Source organism: Budorcas taxicolor, chromosome 11 (genome assembly GCF_023091745.1).
Source record: "Budorcas taxicolor isolate Tak-1 chromosome 11, Takin1.1, whole genome shotgun sequence".
NCBI lineage: Eukaryota > Metazoa > Chordata > Mammalia > Artiodactyla > Bovidae > Budorcas > Budorcas taxicolor.
Window position 1 is genome coordinate 108545668 of NC_068920.1, and position 26841 is coordinate 108572508.

The following is a 26841-nucleotide window of genomic DNA, read 5'->3' on the forward strand; positions in this document are numbered from 1 at the left end:
CCTAGCAATTTCTTTTGCTCCCAGATAGACTTTCTGGGGAAAGGACAGATGCTTTAGGCCAGGAGGGCAACAAACAGGAGCGGATGTTTCTGTCTAAGCACTTGGTGTGCGCTTAAGAGCACAGGTACTGATTGTGTGTATACACACAGCTGTGTGTACCTGTGTGTGTGCACGCACTCACTCCATGAATTTGTCCCTTTTATACAGAACTTTCCCACAAGAAGGGCAGAAGTGAAAGGAAACCAGGATTAACAATCCTGTCTCAGAGAGTCAGGCTTGTGTCTGCCCACCTTCCAACTATAAATGACACTGCAAGTCCAGGTGGGGGGCCCACGACACTGATACAGCTAACACTGTGAGAAGCATTTGGCCAGGTGGGCATTCTAGAAACTTCTATCATCTTTCTTAACCCACTAGGTGATTTGGGAAGAGTCCCCTTCCTTCTTTCTCCGGGCCCCGGTTTTACATTCCATTAAGTGGAAAGCTAATTCAACTGACAGGGATGTTAAGATCAGGTAAGATGGAATATATTGCTAAAAGAAGTTAAAGCCACTGGACAAATGAGATGCAGTTGAGCACACAGAGACTATGAATATTTTCTCAGCATCGAAAGAGGCAGATGGAGGAGTAAAAAGAACCCGGAACTGGCAGTCAGAGGACCTGGGTGCCAGCCCTGGCCTGCTGCTCACCAGCTGTGATGCTCTGGGCACGTGACCTCCCTATTTCTGAGGGGGTTTTCCTAGCTTCAAGGTGAGCAGGTGGACAGGCATCTCTTTGTCATCTCAGCCTTCCATCCTTCAGGCTGCTACCTGAAGGTGAGACTGAATTCTCCACTTGGCCCACTGCCCAGGGTCCCAACTGTCTGTGACTGCTATCTGACCCCTCCACTCCACTCTACCTCACTGACTAATAAGCTCACCCATTCCCAAGTGAGACACTTTGGCTCAAAAGTCATAGAGCCTCTTTCCCCCAAGAGTTCAGTTTCTCTCCCAGGGATGAACACAGGCACTGCCCGACCCACACACAGGAGGAAGCACAGGAAGTGTGATAAAAAAAAATATCATATTTTCTGAAATCCTTTATTACTGGCTAAAGCCCAGAGAGGGTGAGTAACTTTCCTGAAGTCACACAGGAAGTCAGCTGCAGAGCAAGCAGAAATCCTGACCATTCAGAATAGTCACATCCACCCACCCCCTCAACCTTCCCCATGCCCTGTGTGGAGTGGAGGCAGAAGGCACTTACCATTCACTTCTTAGATCTCTCTGCTCTATGAAAATGAACAGTTCTTTGCTCTATGAAAATGAACAGCCTAGAACGCCTGAGCAGTCTCAATCTTGTCTAAGTGGAACTGTAAAACTGCCACTCCCCACTACAGGGAATTCTTGGACAAATATTCCTCCCCATCCCCCCAAGAAGACAGTGTCTGGTGAGGACAGCTGCCACCTGCCCTAAACTAAGAAGCCCCTAACCCACTCCAGAACTAGTTTCTGAAGATGCCCTATCAACCAGTTCCTGCTCAGCAGACCTGCCTCTTCCATGTGCGCTGAAGGTCAGCAGTAAGGGGAATCTCCAGGAAAGACTCTCTCCAGCCAATTCCTGGGGAAGGGTTACAGCCAGGGTCCTTAAGGACACCGGGGGCGGGGGTGGGGGTGGGGTGGGGGGGTACAGAGTGTGTAAGCAACCTGAGGGCAGGGACAACCCTGCTGGGAGGCGGGGGCTGAGAAGGGGTCGACAGGCGAAGGCGGAACACTTCTATTCTGGCAAAACCAGGACCACCCCTCAGCAGCATTCCGGGTCTGCCAGAAGGGTAAGGGTCTTCGCCCTTACCCACCGGAGACAGATTCCCACATTTCCCCTCTCCACTCCTCACTGCGCCCAGGGGACTCCGGGAGACAAATATTCGCTGCCATAAAAGTGAACTATGAGGGCTGAAGTCAGACTCGCAGACAGGGTCACCCCAAAAGGGATGGAAGTGGCAGTAAAGAGGGCCAGATATCTCTAACCTTCATCCCCACTTTGCAAACTAAGACCCATACCAAAGTGTGGCAAAGGTCGCTGCCCCAGGCGGTCCCACACCCGTCTAGGCGCTGGGACCGACCGGGCGGGGATTACTTGCCCTTTTATCCACACCCTCATCCTCCTTAAAGTCCCCCCACCCCGCCCGCTCCTCCACTTGCCCCTCCACTTGCCCACCGACTCCCGCAGCCATCCCCAAGAGCAGTGAGGGTGTGTGGCTGGGAGCGGGTACCTGCTTCCTGAGCGCCTCGAAGGCTGCGCTGATGGTGTGCACCCGCGTCCGCTCCCTGGCGTTCGCCAGGAGCCTCCGGGTCTGCTGCAGGGCTTTGATCTCTGAGGAGGCGGCGGTGGCTTCGCCCGGCCGTTTCCTAGGCGACGCGGAGGAATCCGGGTGGTTATTGTAAATTACGTGTGAAATTGACGAGTAAGAACTTTCCCCAGGGCGCGTGGGGGGCGCGGGGCGCACAGGGGGCTCTGGGGGCGCCGAGGGCGCCGACGGCGTGGGGCGTGCTGGCGGTGCGCACAGCAAGATGCGGGGACGCAGGCCTGGCTCCCGGAAAGGCTGTGTCTCGGGACCCCCAGGTACCTGGCCCTGGGGCGCAGGAGGCGGCGGAGGTGGCGTGGGGAGTCCCGGCCCCACTGCGCCCAGGGCGAAGCCGCGTTTCCGCGCGTCCAAGACCTCCGGCGCCCGGGCGCCCCCGCGCTCGCCGGCCGTGTCCGCGCCCCCACCTGAAGGAACGGCCGGCGCCACCCGGGCTGGCACCGGGGTCGGGACTGGCTGCAGCCGCTGGGTTCTGTCCCGCAGCCCGTTGGTGGCGGTGGCGCCGTGCTCGGGCGCTTCCAAGTCCAATCGGAAAGTTTTATAGCCGTTCGTGCGCCGCGCCGGCTCCTTGCCTTTCCTCTTGAGCTTCTTGAGGCCGTTCAGCTCCTTCACGCACACGGTCTTCCAGGGCCCGTCCTGGAGAACCGGGATGTGCTTCATGGCGCGGGTAGCGTGCGAGGCAGGGGCGTGGGGCTGCCCGGGAAGCGCGCCCGCCGCGCTCGCTCTGCCCGGGCGGCCGCCGCGCTCAGCGCCGCGGAGTCGCCAGCTCTCCCCCCTGCTCGCTCGCTCGCTCTCTCCCTCCCTCCCTTTCTCCCCCTCGCCCCGGGGCAGCTGCGCCGCCGGGCTGTCCGTTCCCGGAGCGCTCAGAGTGTCATCTGAAGTCGCTGCCGCCGTGCCAGCGTTTCTGGAGAACGCCCGCTGCGCTCCATCTGTGTTTGTTTAGCCTCAGTTTACACAGAAGCCCGGTTCCCCAGATCAGTCAGCGCCGCCGCCTCCCCAGCCCCGGCCGCCCGAGCCGCGAGCGCCTTTAAAGAAACAGGAAGCATTTTTCAAAACAGCTGGGCTGCCGGCCGCCTCCTTTGTCCGCGTCCTCTCTGCCTCCCCCCACCCCCAGCCCTGCTGCCCTGAACCTGCCTCCTCCGATTCTCCCTCCCCGCCCCCTCCTCGAGTCTTGGGCGCTTCTCTTTTCCCGCAGGACAGTCTGCTCCCGCGCACATGGCTTCTGGGCCCTTTGGCCCTTCCCCAAATCCGAGCTAGGCTTTCTTCTCTCGGTGACCTTCCGCACCCAGCACCTCCACGTCCAGCCCTCCCCGCTACTCTACCCCAGCTTGCCAGGCAAGAAAGAAACTGTACGACTTCTCCTGGAAGAGGGTGAGGTCACGGGGGGCTGAGGGGAGGAGGAAGCCTCTAGGGTTGTCCAAGACCCTCAGGGCCCCCTGCACCGCAGTCCCACTCGCTGGGTCACTCGCTGGAGCAAAGGGGAACCGGGAGCAGAAAGCCTAAGCGACTTAGGGAAAGGAGGGAAACTGAGGCTCCAAAAAGGAATGGGCTTTTCCCACGGTCACGCAGCGACTTTAAAGAGGCCCATCCGAGTGGAAGCTTCGGATTTCGACGCAGCATCTGTGAGAGTCTGAAGTCACCTCACCCCAGGCTGCCCGTTAAGCCCGGATTTACTCATCTATGAAATGAGAAATTCGGAGAACATCAACGCCTAAATCACAGCGTGGCTGTGAGAAATTAAGCCCCAGGCACATGGGAGGGACCAGTCCAATGGAAGCTTTGGTTATTATTACTATTAACAACCGAGGCAGAATAGCTCCTAGAGGCAGATTTCCTGGCCGGCTCTGCCACTTACAAACTGAGTAACACTGGGCAAGTCACCGAACCTCCCTGTGCTTCCCTTTCCTCATCTGTAGAATGGAAGTAACAGTTGTATCTCCAGGAGTGTTGTGAAGGTTAACTGACCCTGTATGTACAAAGCGTTCAGAGCAGCCTGGTGCAAACTAAGAGCTTTGCAGGTGCCTGCTGTTATTGGCAGGGGGCAGAAAGTGACTTCCCAGACCCTTGGTCCTCAGTGCCATTCTACTGGAGATTCTGGGAAGGGGAGTGGGAAGGTCAAGCTAGTTGGCCCTCACTAAGCCCTCCCCACCCCCACACTCCCCCACCCCAGAGGCTGCCCCAAGGACCCACACATACTCCTCAAAGTTCCTTTCTCTGTAGCAGTTTCTCCTTAAGGTGATGATGGGTGCTTTAAGTAGTTTGGGAAAAGATTGACCTTGGCCTGGGGCTCTGACCTCTGCAGCCACTGGAATCCTTATCTTTCCGGTTTCAGTCCTTCACTCCTACCCCCTATACCCACCAAAGGATTCATCTGGAGTGCCTTCTCTCTCTCTCTCTCTCTCTCTCTCTCTCCTCTTATCTAGGGGAGAATGCCCTAAGGATGTGAGGAGGCAGATGACTTGGTGGCCTGCGCCCTGCAGTGTCCTGGAAGGTAGGAGAGGGGTCCAGGCAGAAAGTTCAAGAGCAGGAGCAGAGATTGTGCTTGGCTTTTCAACCCTGGACAAGACAGTTCATCCCACTGGAGTTCTGAATCTGTCCTTGAGGGTGACATTTCTGTGCAGCCAACCTCTCAAGGTGGTTGGGGAAATAAAAAGAGATCACAGACTTAAGAGGACTTTGACCTCAAACATACCCTCATATGTCTGCATACACACAGGAACACACACACATGGAAGCGTGCAATTTTCTGACTATGGCTGGCTGAAACACAGTACATATGTGCTTAGTCATGTCCGACTCTTTGCCACCCCCTGGACTGTAGACTGCCAGGCTCCTCTATCCATGGGATTCTCCAGGCAGGAATACCACACTGGGTTGCCATTTCCTCCGCAAGGACATCTTCCCAACCCCAGGGATCGAACCCCTTGTCTCTTGTCTCCTGCATTGGTAGGTGGGTTCTTTACCACTAGCGCCACCTGGGAATAGTAAATGCAAAACCTCATTTTCTTTCCACCGGGAATCGGTCCCACCATGATACAGTGATTGCTTCCTGAGGCACCCACTTCCCTGGACACCCAGCATCTTCCCATACTTTACCTCTCTCCTGAAGACCAAGGGTAAGGACTGGAGCCCCCATTCTCCTGCTCTTCCCCCACCGGGCCCAGACCCTTTGCAGAGAACATTCTTCTCGCTCTTGGATGACTGGCTTCGGTCTCCTCTCTCTGTAAGCCTTGGCTGATCATCACAGCCCCCTGTCACTCTTGCTGACCTCTGCTCACTCCCAAGAATTGCTGCAGCTTATCCTCCACTGAGGTCCTGTCTGAACCCCTAGGTTTGTGAGGTCCTGAAACACCACTGTCTCTGGGACTTCTGATGGTCCAGTGGTTAGGACCCTGTGCTTTAACTGCAGGGGCCTGAGTTCCATCCCTGGTCAGGGAACTAAGATACTCAAGCTGCTCTTTCCTTCCTCCCAGGAAGGTCTCCCAGGAAACCTTTGCTGAAGCCCTCACTCCAGTATTCTTGTCTGGAGAATCCCATGGACAGAGGAGCCTGGAGGGTTACAGTCCATGGGGTCACAAAGAGTCGGACCTGACTGAGCAAGTAACACTATCTTTCACTTTCATGGCCTTTACATTTGCCAGCTCCCAAACAGAGTCTGAGACCCCAGCTAGCCTACTCCTCACACATCTAGCCAGTCAGTGGCAGAGATGGGGGGGGAAAGCCAAGTCCTCCTCCCCAGAACTGCTGAGTTCCTCTCTGAACCTCAGTTTCTTCCTCTGTAAAATGGGGATCATAATATTGTCTCCCAGAACTGGCATGAGGTTTGAGTGAGACTGCATATACAACACTGAGCTGGAGTGACCGTGGCCTCAGGCCTCTGGGCTGGCACAGCTGCCCAGACTCCTTGCATCGCAGCATCTGCCTCCAGTCTCGGAGTGCACTTGCAGGCTGGAGGTGTCCACAGCTAGTTGGAGCACGTGGAAGTCTTGTAGCAGGACTGAAAACTGTCCCTAAAGAGGCCAGCATGGGCTCCAGGAAAATCACCTGTCTTTGTTGAGTATCAAGGGCTCCACTCACACTGACCCTGAGCCTGTCACCAACTCTCTCAAAACAGGGGAGAAGGTCACTGAGATCCCATGGGAACAGGAGAGGAGAAGGGAGTGGATAGGAGTGGTCAGCTGTGCTGGGCGGAGGTGGAACGGGACTCAGACCCAGCAGGTCTTCCAGGACACGCTCCTTCCTCCCGCCATGCTGCCTCTCCCGTGGCCCCAGGGGCTGGCATCAGGCTAGCCTAGGAGGCATCTGCTTTGCCACTTACCAGCTATGTGGCCTTGAGTACTCCCTTCTCCTCTCTGAGCTGTAGTTTGTTATCTGGGCATTACTTCCTTAATCATAAGATGGAATGCCATGTACCAGAACTGGAGAGCCCAAGTGATGTGAAGCGTCCCTGTTATTGTGATTCTCAGCCCTCCAAGTGGCAGACCTTCAAAGTCCAGGCTAACTGCCCAAGGTCCCCCAGCTTAAGGGCAAACCTGCCACCCAGGGCTCACTTCCCTTAGTCTCCTGGAAAAGTGGAGGAAGACCAGCCTGCTGGCGCCCTCTGGTGGTATGATACAGTCTGGACTACACACAGCATAGCTGACTCCCCACAAGAATTCAGAGCGCAGGACTAGAGTGAAGTCGCTCAGTCTTTTCTGACTCTTTGTGACCCCATGGTTCCTCTGCCCATGGGATTTTCCAGGCAAGACTACTGGAGTGGGTTGCCATTTCCTTCTCCAGGAGATCTTCCCGACCCAGGGATTGAACTCGGATCTCCTGCATTGTAGGCAGACGCTTTACCGTCTAAGCCACCAGGGCTGCTGCTGCTGCTGCTGCTGCTGCTGCTGCTGCTGCTGCTGCTGCTGCTGCTGCTGCTGCTGCTGCTGCTGCTGCTGCTAAGTTGCTTCAGTCGTATCCGACTCTATGTGACCCCATAGACGGCAGCCCACCAGGCTCCCCCCGTCCCTGGGATTCTCCAGGCAAGAACACTGGAGTGGGTTGCCATTTCCTTCTCCAATGCATGAAAGTGAAAAGTGAAAGTGAAGTCGCTCAGTCGTGTCCGACTCTGTGTGACCCCATGGACTGCAGCCCACCAGGTTCCTCCCTCTGTCCATGGGATTTTCCAGGCAAGAGCACTGGAGTGGGGTGCCATCGCCTTCTCCGGAGCCACCAGGACTGGTAGCCCTGAAATGAGAGTAACATAGATTTTGTGAATTCATAGAAATGCCAGAGTAAAAAGGCTTTCAGGGCCCCAAGTGGTCTCACACCCTGCTTGGAATGGGATAAGACACACACCCCTAGAAAACCTATGTGCGCGCATGCTCAATCTCTCAGTCGTGTCTGACTCTTTCGAACCCATAGGCTGTAGCCTGCCAAACTCCTCTGTCCATGGAATTTTCCAGGCAAGAATACCGGAGTGGGTTGTCATTTCCTCCTCCAGGGGGTCTTCCTGACTGAGGGATCAAACCCACGTCTCTTGCATCTCCTGCATTAGCACTCGGAGCGTTTACCTCTGAGCCACCTGGGAAGTCCTACATTAAAAACAGCCACTGGGAGGTTCCACATCCTCTGTATGGCTGATCTAGGGAATAGGAATGAAGCTAGAAAGGGAAGTGAAGGCAACAACCTAGGGCTTGGGTCACTGGGAGCAAATGCTCAAAAGCCAGGCAGTAATACCACCACAGTGGGAGTGAATATAGGCTGTATTTCTTTTTTTTTTTTTTTAAATTTTAAATTCTTTAATTCTTACATGTGTTCCCAAACATGAACCCCCCTCCCACCTCCCTCCCCATAACATCTCTGTGGGTCATCCCCATGCACCAGCCCCAAGCATGCTGTATCCTGTGTCAGACATAGACTAGCGATTCAATTCTTACATGATAGTATACATGATAGAATGCCACTGTATTTCTATATAGGCTCAATTTTCTTGTAATAACCCGGGGAAGTAAACCCATTGTACAGATAAGGAAACTGAGGTTCCTAGACCAAAAAGAATAAAAAGAAAAAACTTCCCAATGGAAAAATTAACAGAAGTGGGATTTGAACCCTGGCCAACTGACCCCAAAACTCAAGCTTTGAACCACTGTGTTTTGTGGCCTCCTGCAACCTCAGTGACCAGCATCTGACCAGGCGAGTCACTGGGCCACGTACAGGGCTGGCCTCTCTGGCTGGCCATCTGGCCTCCCTGCATGTGCCACCAGGCTGGGTGAGCTTCCTGCTGTCCTCTTCTCAAGGGAAGCTTCTGGCCTCCCTTGGACCAGCTCAGTGATCCTCCAGGTCAGGGTCAGATGTCAGGGGTACTTCCTCTGGACATTTGATGATCTCAGGCATATGGATCCCAGATCTTATCCAGGCACTGGTACCTCCTGGCATTGCTGGGTGGAACCTACCCAGCAGTTCCTTAGTGCATACACACCACCCATGGTTGAGGACAAGATAACTCTGCCAGGTGGCACCCCATGATTGCCATCTCCTTGGCAAATGAGATGGATCCTTGGATCTTTGCTACATGGAATGCTACATTCCTGAATCTGGAGTTCCCATTTCCGACTGTCCAGATTGTTCCAAAGCGGGTGTGTCTTCAATTCGAGCAAGGAAGAATGGAATTAGACTGCCAGAAGGCTACAGAACACATATGATCACTGCCTTCTGGAGTTGTGCTCATATCCACCCGGAATAGGACCACCCAAGGGAGTGAGCAGAGAGTAGGATACAGCCAGCCTGTGGCCCCCAAGTCCCCTCCCTACCTCTCAGTCACAGTGTCTGAACTGCCACCATTAACCAGCAAGACACTGGATCCAGAGGACAGAAAGGAGACATCCAGGCAAAAAGCTCTCAGACTCCCTCTCCAGCTTTCCTTCTAGCTCCCTCTATCCAAGTGACCATCTAAATTGTGAGAAATTGGGAGACTTTGGGGCTGGGACAGGGGCTGGATAAGGACATGACAGGAGGGAAGCGGGGAGGCCTTTAGTACCCCTCTCTAGGACTCCCTCTCTGGGGTTCTGTCTCTGGGATAAGCTTGGGTATCCCTTCTCAGGCCCAAGCACATGCTCTGTGGTTAATGCAGCGGACTCCCCTGCACAAGGCAAAGTCCACAGGGCACACTTGGTCCTGACTCCTGTGGTCAGGAAGGAAATGGGAGGGTCAGGTATGGAGAGAAGGGGTTCAACAAGCATGAGGGGGAGCCTGGTACAACAGGCAGGTGGGTGCCAGGTTCTCACACAGTTGACCAGAAGTCCTTTGAAACCTAGGACACATCCTATCATTCCTTTGGGTGACTTCCTTTTTTTCTCACCTGTGTTAGGGGCTGCAATCCTCTCCACCTGCAAGCATGCAGACAGGGGTATGTTCCTCCATCCCAGAAACCTGGATTGCCTTGGCTAATGGAGGCCTGCTGGAGTAGAAGTGATGCTGTGCTTTTAAAGGCACTGGCTGTTTCAGCTTCCTGCCAATGGGAGCCCTGAGTCACCATGTGAGGGGTCCAGGTTACTGTGTTGCAAGGAGAGGCCTCATGGGAAGCCCCATGGTGCCTGCCAGTTCTGTGATGGAGGAAGGGACCCAAACACCTGCCTTCAGATGCTTCTGGCCTCAGCCTCTATCTCTCTGTAACCACATGGAGAACCTGAGTGAGAACTGCCCAGTTGAGCCCAGTCAACCTCCAGAACCATGGAAATGTGTTCTGAATTGTCGTGTTAAGCCACTGCATTTTGGGGTGATTTGTTATGCAAGCAATAGAGAATGGAAACATTCCAGTAGGAACCAGGGTTGGCATCTAGTCCCCCGTTTCTCCCATTTCCTCTCCGACCTCATCCCTCAGTTCTCCCCAGAACCCACCCTATCCTTCTGCTCCCACCACACTGGGCTTCTTCTATACCTTGAACTTAGCCAGAAGGCTCCCTCCTGCCTCAGGGCCTTTGCACTGGCTATTCCCTCGTTCTGGAATATTCTCCCCCAGGTAACCTGTGACGCACTCCCTCATCCTCCTCTGGCACCTCTGTCACCTTCTCAGTGAGACTGTCCCTGGGCACCCCATAAAATTCGTACCCCACCCTCCAGAATCTTCTGCCTCTTTCCTGCTTTAGTTTTTCAAGCACTTGCCATCATCTGACATATTATATATGCATATATATTATTGGGGGTTTTGTTTCTTTGTCTCCCGGACTAGAATGTCAGCTCCATGAGGGCAGGGATTTTTACCTGCCTTGTTCACTGCTATATCCTAGCATCTAGAACAATCCTGGTGCACATGTGTGCATGCATGCATGTGTACTTAGTGACTTCAGTCATGCCCAACTCTTTGCGACCCTGTGGACTATAGCCTATCAGGCTCCTCTGTCCGTGGGTTTCTCCAGGCAAGAATACTGGAGTGGGTTGCCTTTTCCTCTTCCAGGGGATCTTCCCGACCCAGGGATCAAATCTGGGTCTCCTGCCTTAGGGGCAGATTCTTTACCATCTGAGCCACCAGGGAGGTTCACTGCTCTGTTTGGACCAGGTCTTACTCAGCTATTCAACCAGCTGCTTTGATAGAAGAAGCCAGTGGATCCAGAGTTGATCATGTCTTAGAAACAATTGCTGTGACCACCGAGAACTGGTGGTTTGTCGAATTCACTTTCTTTCTCTCTGGCTTCGTATCTCCTGGCCTGATAAACAACATGGGGGACAGTGGGTGCAAATCAACAGTCATTCAGTCGCTTGACAAACTTTGCACCTGGCCAGGCCCCATGATGGGACTGGGATGGAGACATGAGGGGTCTGTTGTCAGCAGCTCGGGTAAGTCCCACCTGTGACTTGGTCCACCTGTGGAAATTCAGTGTGCATTTGTAGACACCTACTGAGTCTAGGGAAACAGCAGCGAACAAAGCAAAAAACCCTGCTTCGGGGAGCTGACGTTTGGCAAGAGGGCATGAGGTGACCACCCCAAGGAGCTCCGGGTCCAGTAGAAAGATGATACAAATCTAAGAGCTGTTAGACAGTTTGAAGTGACACACACTGCAGGGAAAACTCTGGGAATTCCAAGTGTGGCAGAACCATTCTGGGAGACTTCCTGGAAGAAGAGGCATTTGGGTTTTTGTTTGTGTGAATATTTGGGAAGATCCCTGGCAGCTCGGACAGTAAAGAATCTGCCTTTAATGCAGGAGATCTGGGTTTAATCCCTGGATTAGGAAGATCCCCTGGAGAAGGGAATGGCAACCCACTCCAGTCTTCTTGCCTGGAGAATTCCATGGACAAAGGAGAGCCTGGCAGGCTACAGTCCATGGGGTCGCAAAGAGTCAGACATGACTGAGCGACTAACACTTTCACTATATTTATTTATTTTTTGGTTGGGTTGGGACTTTGTTGCTGCACGTGGGCTTCCTCTAGTTGCAGCGAGTGGTGGCTCCTCCCTTGTCATGTGTGGTTTCTCATTACGGTGGCTTCTCATTGCGGAGCACAGACTCTAGGAGCTCAGGCTTCAGTAGTTGCAACGCAGGGGATTAGATGCTCCATAGCCTGTGGGATCCTCCCAGATCAAGAACTGAACTGGTGTCCCTTACATTGCAAGGTGGATACTTAAACCGCTGGACCACAAGGGACACCTGAAGAAGAGGCATTTGAACCAGCCTGGAAGGACAAAGGGATTTTTGGCCAGGCAGACCTCCTCCCTGACAAATATCCGTAGCTTACTCCCTAGCCTTCTCTCAGCCTCCTGTTGTGTCACCTTTCGCTAAGGCCTCCCTTCACCACCCACTTACAACTGGAACCATACTCCTTTTCTCCTTGACACACACTCTGCGATCCACTTACATATCTATGGGATCCATTTGGCCTGCATTCCCACCTGAAGTAGACAGGAAGCAGCAGGGAGCAGTGGTACCCACTCTTTCATGGAGCCTAGTGAGGGTTCCTCCCTGTGGTGGGTAAGATGGCAGAGCAGAGAGGGGATGGTAGCAGGGCCCCGCCTTGACATTGGGGATCTGCTAAGAAGTGAGGGGACAGCCAAGCCTCAAGGAGACTTGGGAGAGCACACCCCCAAGAGGACATGAGGGTGCTCAGGCTCTGTGCTTTTCCTGACCAGCATCTGACTTGGCCCTGCCCTCTCTGGTCCTCTTCCCTCCCCCAACATCACACTGTCCCCCAGATTCCTTCATTCCAATGAGCTCTGATAGGGAAAGTCCAGGGTCTTCAGTGGCTTCTCCTATGCTTCTCTTCTGCCCTTTCTGTGCTCCGTTTCAGTAAAACAACCTTATCCATCATTTACCCCATGTTGTTCATTTGAATTGTATCACCTTTGTGCATGTGTGCATGTGTGCTAAGTTGCTTCAGTTGTGTCCAACTCTGTGCAACCCCATGGACAGAGGAGCATGGGATTCTCCAGGCAAGAATACTGGAGTGGGTCTCCATACCCTCCTCCAGGGGATCTTTCTGACCCAGGGATTGAACTTGGTGAACTGTGACTCCGGCATGGCAGGTGGATTCTTTACCACTGAGCCACTGGGGAAGCACATCACCTTTGTAGTTTTGTTTACTAATTTATTTCTTTTTATAGTTATATAAAAATTAAAAGTATAAAGCCTAAGAGTATAGCGATGTCCTAGGGCTCTGTGACAAGGTGTCACCTTTTAAGACAGGAGCACACATTACTCAGGGTTTGAGAAATTCCAGGCTGGATGTTGTCAGAGTTGTCCTAAAGTTCTGACTTGCTGATCTGGGTGTCGAAAAATGCGTTCTCCTCCCAGGACCAGCTATGTACCCTTCCCTTGGGTTTCTGCCTCCTCTGTCCCCCTGCCCTTGTAAACCTCAGTTTCTTCATCTGTAAAATGGAAAGAGTAGGAAGGTGATGGCTCCTACCTACCTGGAGATACTCCCACCTCTAACATCTCAGCGTCTGTCTTAAGCCTCTTCCAAATCCAGAGCACAACGGGGAGAAGTGAAAAGTTCACTGGCTAGAAAGATAACTCTCTTGCAGGCCTAATCCCTCTTGCAGGCAAGAAAAGCTCTGTCATGGAGCCATCAAGCCCACTGGAACCCAAAGCCTGATCAGTCAGGGGGCGGGCAGAGAGAGAGCCAGGGGCCAATTAGTGCTTCCCTCATCAGGACCTAGTTGTCAACAGCCTAACAAGAACTGGCTTAAGCCAGTGATCTCCCGGGAGCCGTTACCAAGACTCACAGGCGTGCTCTGTGGCTAGATGAGAAACCAGTGTGTGATAACTTTTTTTTTTTTAGGAGAACAACTTTCAATTCCCCAAGGAGCACATTCCTTCATTGTGAAGTATTCCCCTACCCATCTCCCCCATTCCCTCAGAAAAGAAAGGAAATTAAAAAAAAAAAAAAAAAGGCTTGGCTGCTTCTTCTGTACAGGCTCCTTGAAAAACTATTTTTACAACTCTCTGAAAAAGTCCTCTCTGATGGCGGCAGCTGGAGCCCATGGGGGGCATAGCGGAGCTGACGCAATGCACGTTTATTAGCAGTGAGGAAAATTTAAAAGGTACCGCTCTACCACAGCCGCCCCACAGACCTGGGAAGCCCCAGGGACAGCTGTCGATCTGGTGGTCTCCGGGCTGAGTCCTCAGACACACTTAATCAGTTGCAATCCTAGATTGGCACAGCCGGAGGGAGGCTTGGAATCATCTAGGGCACCGAGAGGACAAACGCTTTTCATCATGCATGCCAAATCTAATTGATTGGTAGGGGCTGCCCAAAGCCCTGTGTTGAAAAGGATTCTGAGGCTGCACCCGGGTCCCATGGGAATGAACGCTGTAATTGATTAGCAGTGTCTGCCGTGGAGAGGGCAGATTCGTGCCATGTGTTGGCCACTCCTGGTCTAGTCCAGCCTTCCCATTTTATTGATGGGAGAGATTGAGTCCCAAAGCCCATTGTCTGTAGGGTCTTTCCCAGCCTTTTGGGGGGGCTGGCTGTTGTCAGTGGTGTGCCTGTGTGAGTGCATGCATGCTCAGTCCCTTCAGTCATATTCAACTGTGCAACCCCATGGACTGTAGCCCGCCAGGCTCCTCTGTCCATGGGATTATCCAGGCAAGAATACTGGAGTGGGTTGCCATGCCCTCCTCAAGGGGATCTTCCCAACCAAGGGAGCAAGCCCTCATCTCCTGCATTGCAGGTGGATTCTTTACTCACGGAGCCACCTGGGAAGCCCTGTCAATGGGGTGGGGGGGGGATGGACTTAAATATTTGTGAGGTCCAAAGATATGTCCAAAGACTCTCTGAAAAAGCAAAAGAATGACTGGGTTGGGTCAGTTCAGTCAATGGCTTATTCCTGGGAATAATTGGTAAGATCAGTTGTCTTGTAGGATTGACAAGTGAGTTCAACCTCTGTAGACGACCTGGCAGACCAAGGTGACCTCTACACAGTATTTACCTACCATTAATGGTTAGACAGTCAAAAAGAGTCCATGAGGCTCCCTGGTGGCTCAGCGGTAAGGAGTCCGCCTGCCAATGCCGGAGACACGGGTTTGATCCCTGATCCAGGAAGAGCTCACGTGCCTTGGAGCAGCTAAGCCTGTGTGCCACAACTATTGCACCTATGCTCTAAAACCTGGGACCCTCCACTACTGAGCCCATGTGCTGCAACTACGGAAGCCTGCACGCCCTAGAGCCCGTGCTCCACAGCAACAGAAGCCCCTGCAACGAGAAGCCAGCTCACCACAACCAGAGAAAAGCCCGTGCAGCAACAAAGACCTAACGCGACCCAAAATAAACAAATAAAATTTTAAAAATCCAAAATTTTAAAAACGGTTAGTGAGGCTAACCATTTGGCCTCAGGACAATAAAATCCTCAAATGACCAATGGAGTCATTCTAATCCAATGGACAGCTATCCTTCTGCTCTCTACCTGACAAGCTTGGATCTTACCATACTGTCCATACTCCCTTCCGTCGCCCCCATCTTTCCCTCCCTGCCAAGCCTGGCTTGTTTCCTTCTTCTCTCCCGAGCCTGAGAGAGACCCTGAAATAGACCTTGCTTTCTCTAACCAGGAATCCTTCTGTGGTGGGTCAGACACTCCCCCCGCAACCAATACCTGCATATCAGCTCTGTCATTTTAGATTCCCTCCTTCCAGCTGTATGACAGCTCAGAGACCATCCAGACCATTCCTCAGGGTACAGACTCACTTGACATCACTGGGAAATACTGGCCTCGCTGGGTCCCCCAACTACCTCTCAGGTCATGCTGGGTGCCCTGGATACATCCATTCTGTCTGGTCCAGCTGGGTTTACATGAACCTCTCACAGTGGCAGATAACTACTGAGGACCCCTGAAGGGGGCAGTCCCACAGTGAATATTTGGGGTGGGAAAGAACTTGGCACATAATGTGGTGTGCTGAGGAGTACAGAAAGGAACCCAGTTCATTGATAAGGTGAGCCCGGCTGTCAGAGAGGCCTGGCTTGGTAGAAACCCTGGCAGGACTGCTCAGGGGCCCAGCCACCTCTTCCTGGGGATGATGAGATGAGGCAAATTTCATTCAGATCTCTCAGCATTTGTCACATTCCCCTCTGGGAGGTCTACCTTGGCATCTTAGATCCCCAACTTAAACTTAAGTGTTCTTTTTCTGGGGGAAAAAAGACAGGCTCTTACCCAGAGAACTTGGCTAAGTGGGAAAAGACCCTCAGTGCTCAGAAGTCAGGCTTTATTATGGGACAACTCTGAGCTGAACAAGGCTGGCCACGTACCAGCTGGGAGCTTGGCCAAGTTCCCTAAAAGCTCTGGTCCTCAGTTTCCTCATTTGCAATGTATGATAGAAAGACCACTGACCCTCAAGGGTTGCTGGGACGATAAGGGGTCATCAGTGAAAGGGCTGAGCACAGTCTCAGCCTGGAGTAGCTAACAATCTCCTGAACACCTCTTTTCTTTTCAATGCAACACATATGATCCCTGACTTTCAATGGTTTGACTGAAGATTTTTTTGTTTTTATGGTGGTGTGAAAGTGATACACATTCAGTAGAAACTGTACCTGAAATTTTATTCTTTTCCTGCACACGCGGTGCATCCCTGGTGGTTCAGTGGGTAAGGATTCCACCTGCAATGCAGGAGACCTGGGTTCAATCCCTGGGTTGGGAAGATCCTCTGGAGGAAGAAATGGCAACCCACTCCAGTATTCTTGCCTGGGAAATCCCATGGACCAAGCTCTGAGCTACAGTCCATGGGGTTCCAAGGGTCAGACATGACTGAGCGAATAAACCACCCCCACACGAAGTGATACTCTCTTGAGATGCTCCGCAGGGGCAGCCGCCACTCGCAGACAACCACGTGATCACACCAACGCACAAACGTTCTGTCCCCAGACAACTTCTGTTTTTCACTTTCCGTCCAGTGTGCCATAAATTACATAAGAAAGTCCATGCCATGTGTGCGCTCTGCCGTGTCCGACTCTTTATGACCCCATGGACTGTTGCCCGCCAGGCTCCCCTGTCCATGGGATTTTCCAGGCACGAATACTAGAGTGGGTTGCCACTCCCTTCAGGGTATCTTCCTGACCCAAGGATTGAACCTGCATCTTTTTCATCTCCTGCACTGGCACGTAGATTCTTTACCACTGTGCCACGTGGGAAACCCAAGAAAGTCTGTTACAAAATAGATTTTGTAGTTGTTAAAATGGGTTTGTGTAGGTTAATGGAGTGTCCCAAGCACGTTTAAGGTAGGGCAGGTTAAGTTGTGATCTGTAGTAGGTTGGCTGTATTACACACATTTTTTGACTGAAAAATACTTTCAACTACTGATGGATGTATTAGGATATAATCCCATCATAAGCAGAGAAAGACTTGTACTTCATACTCAGCTGGGACCCTACCACACCTCCTCTGGGAAGCCTTCCCTGAAAAACCTCAGCCATTCATGCAGTCTGCATGACGGCTCAGGGAGCGTCCAGACCACTCCTCAGGAGACAGACTCACTTGACCTCACTGGCACCGCTGGTCTCCTGACTCCAGCCAGGGAACTTCCAAGCTGGCCTGACTGTTCTGTGCTAAGACCCTTGTTTCTCCAAAAGCCTCTGAGTCACTGGGGGCTGGGGCAGGGGACTGCATCTCTCCTTGCTCCAGAGCACCCCCACCCTGAGCTTTAGGCAGAGGATACAATGGGTGTTGGATAAAGTGGCCGCACATATCCTGGCACCATCTTCCTACCCACACCCACCTCATCTCTCTGGTTCCCCTGATTTTTCCAAACCCCTGTCTAGTTTCTTCCTAATGCTTCTGTCTCCACGTCTCCAGGGCTCTGTTTGCATGAGGGAAAAAGTCTACACACACACACAAACACACACACACACACAGCTCAGAAAGCATTCAGTTGCTCCTGGGCGGGCTGCCAGCGATTGAGTGACCTGCAGCTTCCCCCCTAAATCGCATTCCACTGGCACGGATCTTGCCCCGCCTGACGCCAGCCTCCGAACTCGCCCCCAGAGCAAACATTTCCAGTTGGCAGCCCGGTCTTGTTTTTCTGAGGCCCCGATTCAGGCTCCCTTGTAGAAAACAGAAAACAAAATGCATGGGACCAAAAAGGAATTTAAATCAAATGTGAAAGGAGTCAGGGGAAGGGGGGTGAGGTGGAGAGGCGTTGGCTCCAAGGCCCAGGGGAAAATAGGAGCCTCGGGATGTGCAGAGTTTCTAAAAAGCAAACACACATGCTCACAAGCCCTCCTTCCCTGCTGGCTGGAAGGCTGGGATCAATTCATTCAGGCCACTGCCTCCTGCTAAAGGACTTACTCTGTTCTCATTCACAGCTGCGCCGGGAGGACCAAGGATGGCGGGGGAGGTGGTGGGGAGGCTGTGGATCTGAAAGGAGAGGGTGGTCGGTGTTACAGGACTGGTGTTTGTTCTAAAGGGGAAATTAAAGGAAGAAAAATAAACACGGCCAGCCGGGTTTTCACGCCAGCGCGTGCGGCGTCAGCGCGAGGAGGGGGGCGTGTTTTGCCTTCTCAAAATAAGAGCCGCTCAGTGGAAAGATGTCACAACCCAGGCTCGGCCGCTGGGGGACAGACCGGTCAGGAGGGGCCCAGGCTGGCGCCCAAGCCTCCCCATGGGGTCAGGCAAAGGCTGGGTGTCAGGGCAGGGGTGCTCAGCCAGGGCTGAGAGTGTGGGGATCAGACTCAGAAGGTCAGCCCCAGATGGGGCGGTTTAGTCTCTGGGGAAAAGATGGGCTGCGGAGTGTTGCTAGGAGAGGATGGATTCTGGCCTGGAAGATGGGTGCTCATCTCAGCAGAGAGGGAGAGATGGAAGAGGCTCACAGGATGAGAAGGGGCTAGGTAGGGTGGTGGGGTGGGAAAGGGGATAAAGAGGATGCTTTGCAGACTCTAGAGTGACGGTAGACTGGTCGCAAACCTGGTTCAACCACAGAACTGGTCAGCAGGGCTACAAAGAACCTCCTGCCCAGGGACAAGGGCCCCATGAGGGCACTGGCAGGGATAGAGGGATCCTGGCTGCTCAGAAAGTAAAGAATCTGCCTGCAATGCAGGAGACCCGGATTCGATCCCTGGGTTGGGAAGATCCCCTGGAGAAGGGAATGGCAAGCCACTCCAGTATCCTTGCCTGGAGTATTCCATGGGCAGAGGAGCCTGGCCGGCGATAGTCCATGGAGTGGCAAAGGGTCAGACACAGGCCCAGGGGCATGTCAAGGCCTGGGCTGGGATGTACAGTCCCGGCCCAGCAGAGCTGGAGAGGAGTTGTCAAGCATCAGGGGCGCCAAGGGAGTGGGATGTCACATGAGGAGCTGGGCGGGACAGCTGGGGAGGCTGTGAGAGAGAGGATAAGGGCAGGCAGCCCAGACTCACACTGGGACCCATGTGACTGTGTCCCTCCTCTGTGGTACCCACTTCCCATGTAGGAAAGGGCCTGGCATCTTAAAGGGAGCAAGCAGTAGTGAAGAGGTCCCAGGGTGATGGGGACTGGTGAGGTTTGTAGAAGATGTATGTGCTCAGCTGTGACAGTCCACGCTGCTGGAGCAGGAAGTCACAGAGGCCAGGAGGAGAGATTCAGGGGCCCTGGTCCAGTGTCCCCCGAAGATGGTAGCAGGACAACCTGCGTTTGAATCACCCAGAATGTGTAATAAACGTACATCTCTGGCATGCTTTCAACCTGCTGGATCCAACTCATCTGATTGGGTTGGAGCTGTACTATGGAAGGCCAGCCCAGGGGGTTCTCCTCACCTCCATAACGGTGCCATGATCCTTCCCCTCCAGCCCTTCTCCTCTGGCTGGACCCCTACCTGTCCAGACCCCAGGAACACAGGACTCTCCACTTTCCCTCTACCACAATCTGTGTGGGACGTAGTTAACAAATCTTTCCCAAGTGTACCTTGACTCAAATTAAGGACACTTCTAACCTGAAAGAAATGAGTCTCTAATGGTAGAAATTCAGACCTGGAAAGAGCGAGAGGGAGAGTTTGGGGAGTACATGAGAAACCTTCCAACTAACCCTCAACTTTACTGTATCATGGAGAGGCCCCACAGGTAGCTTTTAAAAAACTTCTTTTCCCTTTATTTATCAGTTCTTAGAATGGTGAGTTATTTTTCTCTAAGCATCCTCCAAATGTCTTTTATTATTATCATTTTGAATTTATGGATTTAAAAAATATTTGATGTGTTTCAATTCATTGCAAGGTTTTTATTTGGTCGGTTTTGTATCTGATGCTCCTTCAGGTTGGCATCTGAGCCCTTTTGACATGAGCCCAGTGAGGTTTGGCAGCTTTCTTAACTTCTGATAAAAGATGCTCTGCGTTTATCTTGTATAATTGTTGCTCTGTACCTGGAAACAGCCAATTCTCCAAGAAGACTGGATTCCTGTCAGTGAGAAAAGATGCTTGCATATGTTCTCAGTCTCTTCAGTCTTGTCAGACTCTTGGCGATCCTACGGACTGTAGCCACCGGGCTCCTCTGTCCATGGGGATTCTCTAGGCAAGAGTACTGGAATGGGTTGCCATGCCCTCTTCAAGGGGATCTTCCTGACCCAGGGATCAAACCTGGATCTCCTGCATTGCACGCAGATTCTGTACTGCTGAGCCACTGGGAAAGCAGCAAAAAGGTGATTAGAGACCACAATTTGGTCACTTTAGGTACTCAGTCAAAGACAGCTTATTTCAGTTTCTCAATCTTCTCCAAGAAGTACTCGAGTTTGGGCCCAAGGGCATCTGAAAGATACCAACCCCTACCCCATTAAGTATGTCTCTTCTTCTTGGAGTTAAGCTTTCTACCCACCTGAGGCAGCTTCACCCCACACACACTCTATCCCACCCCACATACACATACCCACCCACACATACCCTCTATCCTCTCCTCAAAAATGAACCTCAGTCCCCCAGGCTGCCCATCAGCCTCAAAGCCCTCTTCACCATCTTTCTTGGATGCATACTATAGTATGAGGAACATAGATAAGAAAATCATACCTCAAGGGAGTTGCCATAGTTTTATGCCATAGTTTATTCACCTGCAAAGTGAGGTCAAAAAGTATCTAAAATGGGACAATTCAGGCAAAGTTCTTAGCACAGTGCTTGGCAAATAAGCACTAGAAAACTTCATAGATGTGGAGCATTCCTACCAGAGGGTCCTAGTCTTCATGTGCAAATGGAGGTTCTCTGAATCCTTCCCTGACATTCCCAAAGCGGGAGGGCCTGTAGATCCTCACTGTGCTACAGATCAGAGACACAAAGATGATTTGTGCTGGGTTTAGGTTTCTTGTGTTAGTTTGTCTTTGGCCACACCACGTGTCTCATGGGATCTTAGTTCCCTGACTGGAGATTGAAGCTGGGCCCTCAGCAGTGAGAACACATGGGGTCCTAACCACTGGACTATTAGTGAGTTCCTGGCTTTAGACTTTCCAGAGGAAAGGAGCATTCAAAGGAAATAAGTCCCTAGTGTCCCTAGAGGGAGATTTTTTTTTAGTATTTATTTATTTGGCTGCCCTGGGTCTTGGTTGTAGCGCTCAGGATCTTTGATATTCATTGCAGCATATGGGATCTTTAACTGTGACCAGAGGAAACTTTAGCTGCAGTATATGGGGCTTCCCTGATGGTTCAGCAGGTAAAGAATCTGCCTGCAATGCAGGAGACACTGATTCTATCACTGGGTCAGGAAGATACCCTGAAGGAGGAAATGGCCACCCACTCCAGTATTCTTGCCTGAAAAATCCCACAGACAGAGGAGCCTGGTGGGCTACAGTCCAAAGGGTCAGACACAACTGAGTGACTGAACACATATACACATGTGGGATCTAGTTCTCTGACCAGGGATGGACCCCAGGCCACTTGCATTGCAAGCGTGGAATCTTAGCCACTGGACCACCAGGGAAGTCACTAAGGGAGATCCCAAGTTGCAAGAAATAAGCAAATGTGTGTGTGGAGATGATGGGCATTGCAGGACAGGAGTGGGATAATAAGGGTGATGGGGATCTTGTCTGAGTACAAACCACAGCATGGCAGGGCCTCATGAACTCTGGACCTGTGGGGTCTGAGGCTGCTCTGGGGACCAGCTTCCCTCTCTGTGAAATCAATAAGGCTGGTCACAAATATTCAAATTAGGCACAGCCATGAGGCTTGCTTTAGCCAGTGAATTGTAAGCAGAAGGGGCTGTGCCACCTCTGGACAGAAGTTTTAACAGCTGACGTGCAACTGGCTGAATTCCCTTCCCCTACCTCTGCGATTGTGGAAGCCTGGGTCAAAAGGGAGTCTCTGTTGCTCTGAGTTCTCATGTGGCCACAGTATACAGAGTCTTTCCTGCTCACAGGTGACAGGTAAGTCATGTGGGGTCAGGAATAAACTCTTATTGGGCTAAGCCACTGAGATCAGGGGGGATGTTTGTTTCCACAGCAGAACCTGACCTATCCTGACTAATTGTTCTCCACCCATTTTTCAGGGGCTCACTCCCCCTCTCTCTTCTGCATAACTTTTGCTTGCTCAACATTCTCCTGTGGCCCTGTCACTGCCTGTAACCGCTTCCTTCTTCAGGATGTCTCAGTTCAGAGAGACAAAGGAAATATTCAAGCTCATCTCTTCCTGCCAGCCACATGTGAGTTATTGCCCAGCTTATAGACTGGCTCTGTGGGCTAGATACCAATTCCTGGTCCACATAACTGTAGAGGAAGGAGACAGGTGGAGTAGGTGGTATCACATGATACAAATCACAACACCTGCCTGAGGATTTGGGTAGGACATGACTACCTGGAAGGGACTAGAAGTGGGAAGGCACCAGATGGGGGAGCAGGGGAACAGGGGTGTTTGCTTTTAAGCATTAAACCAGCTTAACCTTGGATCTACAATATAGTCAACATCTGGCTGAAACAACACTTCGATGGAACATCTGGATACTTACTCTGCACAGTGTGAAACAGCAGGACCTTTGGCAGCGTCTGTGTGAGTAACCCATGTGGGGTCTCCTCTGTGTGTTTAACATCACATTTGGGCTTTCCTCTGCCTGTAACAGAAAACCAGACTCAAACTGGGTTTAAAAGTTTTAAAGGGAAATTCTTAGCTCCCTGGGCTAAAAAGTCTAGGGAAGAGGCTGGCTTTAGGTAGGTGTTAATCTAGCAATGAACAATATTACCAAGGACCCAGTTTCTTTGTATCCTGCTAACAGCTTTATCCCCAAACTGACTCCCCTCAGAGGACTCCCAAAGGCTATCAGAAGTCCCCCTGGTTGCATTTACCTCGTTCAATCACAAGCATGGAATTGTATCTGTCTCAGTATCCCTAGCAAAAGGCTTGACATCTACTCTGATTGGACAGAATGGGGTCATGTACTACAACTGATCCCTTCACTATGACCTAAGGGTACTGGAATGGGCTGGTGTACTTAGTCACATGCTCCACTTTGGAGCTGGAGAAGGAGCAAGCTTCTTTAGAACCCCAAGGACCTCCAAGTACAGGCTGGAAAATGTTAGGTAGGTAAAAGGAGCATGAAACTTCACATCCTGCTAGATATGGTGACTCAGCTGTAAACAGTCTGCCTGCTAATGCAGGAGATGACGGTTCAAACCCTGGGCTGGGAAGATTCTCTGGCAACCCACTCCAGTATTCTTGCCTGGGAAATCCCATGGACCGAGAAGCCTGGCAGGCTACAGTCCATGGGGTTGCCAACAGTCAGGTACGACTTAGCAACTAAACACACACACAGAACTGGGACTAAGGTGAGGCAGATGAGGAAGCCAGGGCACAGAGTTAAAGAGGTGTTCATTTCCAGGGCTGGGTCCTCACCTGCTTTACCCCGGTCCCAGCTCTGGCTGCACAACAAATTACTCCAAACTTGGTGGCTTCCCCTGTGGCTCAGACGGCAAAGAGTCTGCCCACAATGCAGGAGACCAGGTCTGATCCTTGGGTTGGAAAGATACCCTGGAGAAGGGCACGACTACTCACTCCAGTATTCTTGCCTGGAGTATTCCATGGACAGAGGAGCCTGGCGGGCTACAGTCCATGGGATGGCAAAGAGTCAGGCGTGACTGAGCGACTATCACTTTCACTTGGTGGTTTCAAACAAGAAACATTTATTATCTCATGGTTTCTGTGAGAAAGTCAGCAATTTGAGAGTGGCTTAACTGGGGGTTTCTGGCTTGGGGCTTTCTCTTATGAGAAAGTTGCAGTCAAGATGTTGGCTGGGACTGCATTTATCTGAAGACTTGCCTGGGGCTGGAAAACCCACTTCCGGAGTGGCTTCTTCACTCAGCTGACTGTAGAGGGTTGAGTTCCTCCCCCTTGAGGACTTCTTTGTAGGGCTGCTGGAGTGCCTTCATGGCCTGGTGGCTGGCCTCCCCAGAGAAAGTGATCCAAGAGAGAGCAAGGAGAAAGCTCCGCTGTCTTTCATACCTAGTCTCACAATTCACACACCATCACTCCTGTCATTTTCTATTCATTAGAAATGAATCACTAAGTCCAATCCCCCACTCAAGGGGAGGAGAATATGCTTCCACCTTTGAAGGAAAGATTGCCAAAGAATTTGTAGACATATTTAAAGATGTCATGTGAGGGCGGGTGGGAGGGAGACTCAAGAGGAAGGGATATGTGTATACATGTAGCTGACTCACTCTGTTGTACAACAGAAACTAACACAACATGGTAAAGCAATTATACCCCAATAAAATTTTTTTTAATTTTTAAAAGATACCATGTGAGGCAATAAGATGACTGGGTCACTAAAGACACCCGTGTATAATTGTTTCTTTATGTCGCATTATCTAAGGCCAAGAGGACACATACTTTATCTCCTGCGCCAACTTTGACTGGTAATAACGGTCAGAAAAGGAGATCTATAAGCGATTAGCAATGTTTGCCCTAAGCCTAACCAACAGCCATGGCTCCCTATAACATGGGGGCCTCTTTCTTTGATAAAAGAAATTCATCTATTCAGAATCCGGTTGCTCAGAGAAGGTGGGCCCCAGATAATGAATCAGGAATGGCCTAAACCAACCCTCCCATGGGAATGGGTAATGCCATTCTCCCTTGCCAGAATTTCATTGGGGGACACAGGTATAACTCAGTCTAGCCAAATTTGAATTGTGGTGCTGGAGAAGACTCTTGAGAGTCCCTTGAGTGCAAGAAGAACAAATCAGCTCATCCTAAAGGAAATCAACTCTGAATATTCATTGGAAGGCCTGATGATGAAGCTGAAACTCCAATACTTTGGCCACCTGATGCAAAGAGCCGACCCTGATGCTGGGAAAGATCAAAGGCAAAAGGAGGAGAGGGAGGCAGAGGATGAGATGGCTGGATGGCACCCCTGACTCAATGGACGTGAATCTGAGCAAACTCCAGGAGATAGTGAAGGACAGGGAAGCCTGGCATGCTGTAGTCCAGGGGGTCGCAAAGGGTCAGACACAACTGAGCAACTAAACAATCACAACAGTCTAGCCAAGAGAAGGGGAATTCTGATGGAGTATTTCTGGGAAAGGTTATCCTCTCAGTTAAAATGACACTGATGAGGAAAATACTTCCTTTGAAAGCAATTTTAGGATATAATGCTTAGAGGTCCAGCTGCCATCTTATAACCAAACAGAAAAGCTATGAGAATATCTGAGAAATGGAATCAGAGCCCAGATATCACACAGCTGTCGAGTTAACCAATCCTGGAACTGCCCTCCTCTGGACTTCTCATTTTGGAAGATATCAAATGCTTTTACCGAACATTCTGATTGGGTGTATTGTTACTGATGGCCTAAAGCAACCTAGCTGACATGTGAGATGGTCCCGTATTTTATGTACCTTCATGTACCTTGAGGGAAACTGGACAAGTTCCTTCCTTACATCCTGGCTTAGTATGATGTCACACCCATCTTCACAACCTCCAGGTACACTGCGGAGCCTCTTCTTGACTAAGTGGGAGAGTTGATAAAACCCTGCACTTGATTTTCTTTCCTGGTTTTAGATGCAGGCCTTCTCCAGAGACCTCACCAAAGTATCTATAGCCCACTTCCGGTCTGGGCCCCAGAAGCAGGCTAATCAGTCTTTGAGAAGAGAGAGGACTCCTGACCCCCAAGGAACTTGCCTAAGGCAGATCCTTAGACCCAGTCATCCTGGGGGGGAGCCAGGTGTGCTGGGAGGTCAGGTCTGGCCATGAGTACAAGCTGCTCTTTCCCTTCCTGTCCTGTCCGCTCCTCCTTCCAAGAGTTTCCCTTTCTCTTTATTTTCCTGTCCCAATAGCCAGTCTCCTTCTTTCTCATTCTTTCTAATATGGACACAGGGATGCTCAGAACAACTACATTTCCCAGCCTCCCTTGCAGCTAGATGCAACTGCAAGATGTAGATGCAGGGAGCTGGCAGGAGAAGTCATGTGTGCAACGCCCTCTTGGGTCTCTCTTGGGCATGCCCTCCCCCGACCCCTTCCTCCATGCTGCAGCTGGGAACTGTTAGGAATGATGGATAAGAATGCGAACCTGGGTTCCAACTTTAGCCCTGGACCCCCTACCTACAGCTGTATGTGGGAGAAACCGCCCTCTTGTTTAAGCCTCTGTTGTGCTGAGGTCTCTGTAACCTGTCGCCCTTTCTCTCACCTCTCTGCCCTCTCTCTCTCCTCTTCCCTCTACTGTCCTCTCTTCCTTCTCTGTTTCCCTCCTGATCTTCAGACCCCCTCACCTCCCTTTCCTCTCTTCTCTCCAATCCAGTGTGTGTGTTTGTGTGTGTGTGCATGCACAATCAATCGTGTCCAACTCTTTGCGACCCCATGGACCGTAGCCTGCCAGGCTCTTCTGTCCATGGGATTCTCTAGGCAAGAATACTGGAGTGGGTTGCCATGCCCTTCCCCAGGGGATATTCCCGACCCAGGGATTGAACCTGTGTCTCTTGCATCAGCAGGCAGATTCTTCACTGCTGAGCCACCTGGGAAGCCCCACAAACCCACTGGCCCCTTGCAAAGTGGCAGATGGTGACAGCAGGGAGCCAAGAGCCCAGATGGCTCTCTTGCTGCCCAGTTCCTGTGAACACCATCCTGTCCTGAGGGTCATGACCAGCCGGGGGCTTGTTCCCACTCCGAGGTGTCTCCCATCATGTCCAGCTCTG

The 26841-nt window shown here is 51.7% G+C and overlaps 1 protein-coding gene and 1 long non-coding RNA gene across 8 annotated transcripts in view; both read right to left on the reverse strand.

The window, feature by feature from the left end:
* Positions 1-3107, reverse strand: part of ATOH8 (atonal bHLH transcription factor 8) — a 41121-nt gene extending 38014 nt beyond the window's left edge. For all 7 annotated transcript variants that reach the window (XR_008200118.1, XR_008200116.1, XR_008200117.1 and 4 more), the window contains exon 1: positions 2249-3107. Coding sequence is in view for 4 of the 7 variants with exons in the window: in XM_052648092.1 (XP_052504052.1) it covers positions 2249-2998 (750 nt within the window). In the remaining 3 variants the exon portion in view is untranslated. The remainder of the gene's footprint in view (positions 1-2248) is intronic.
* Positions 3108-19983: 16876 nt separating this feature from the next.
* LOC128056732 (uncharacterized) lies at positions 19984-22773 on the reverse strand. The gene is made up of 3 exons (XR_008200176.1): positions 22670-22773; positions 20749-20789; positions 19984-20368 (listed from the first exon to the last, which is right to left on the reverse strand). It is a non-coding gene; the product is annotated as an uncharacterized LOC128056732 (long non-coding RNA).
* Between the last annotated feature and the right edge of the window lie 4068 nt (positions 22774-26841).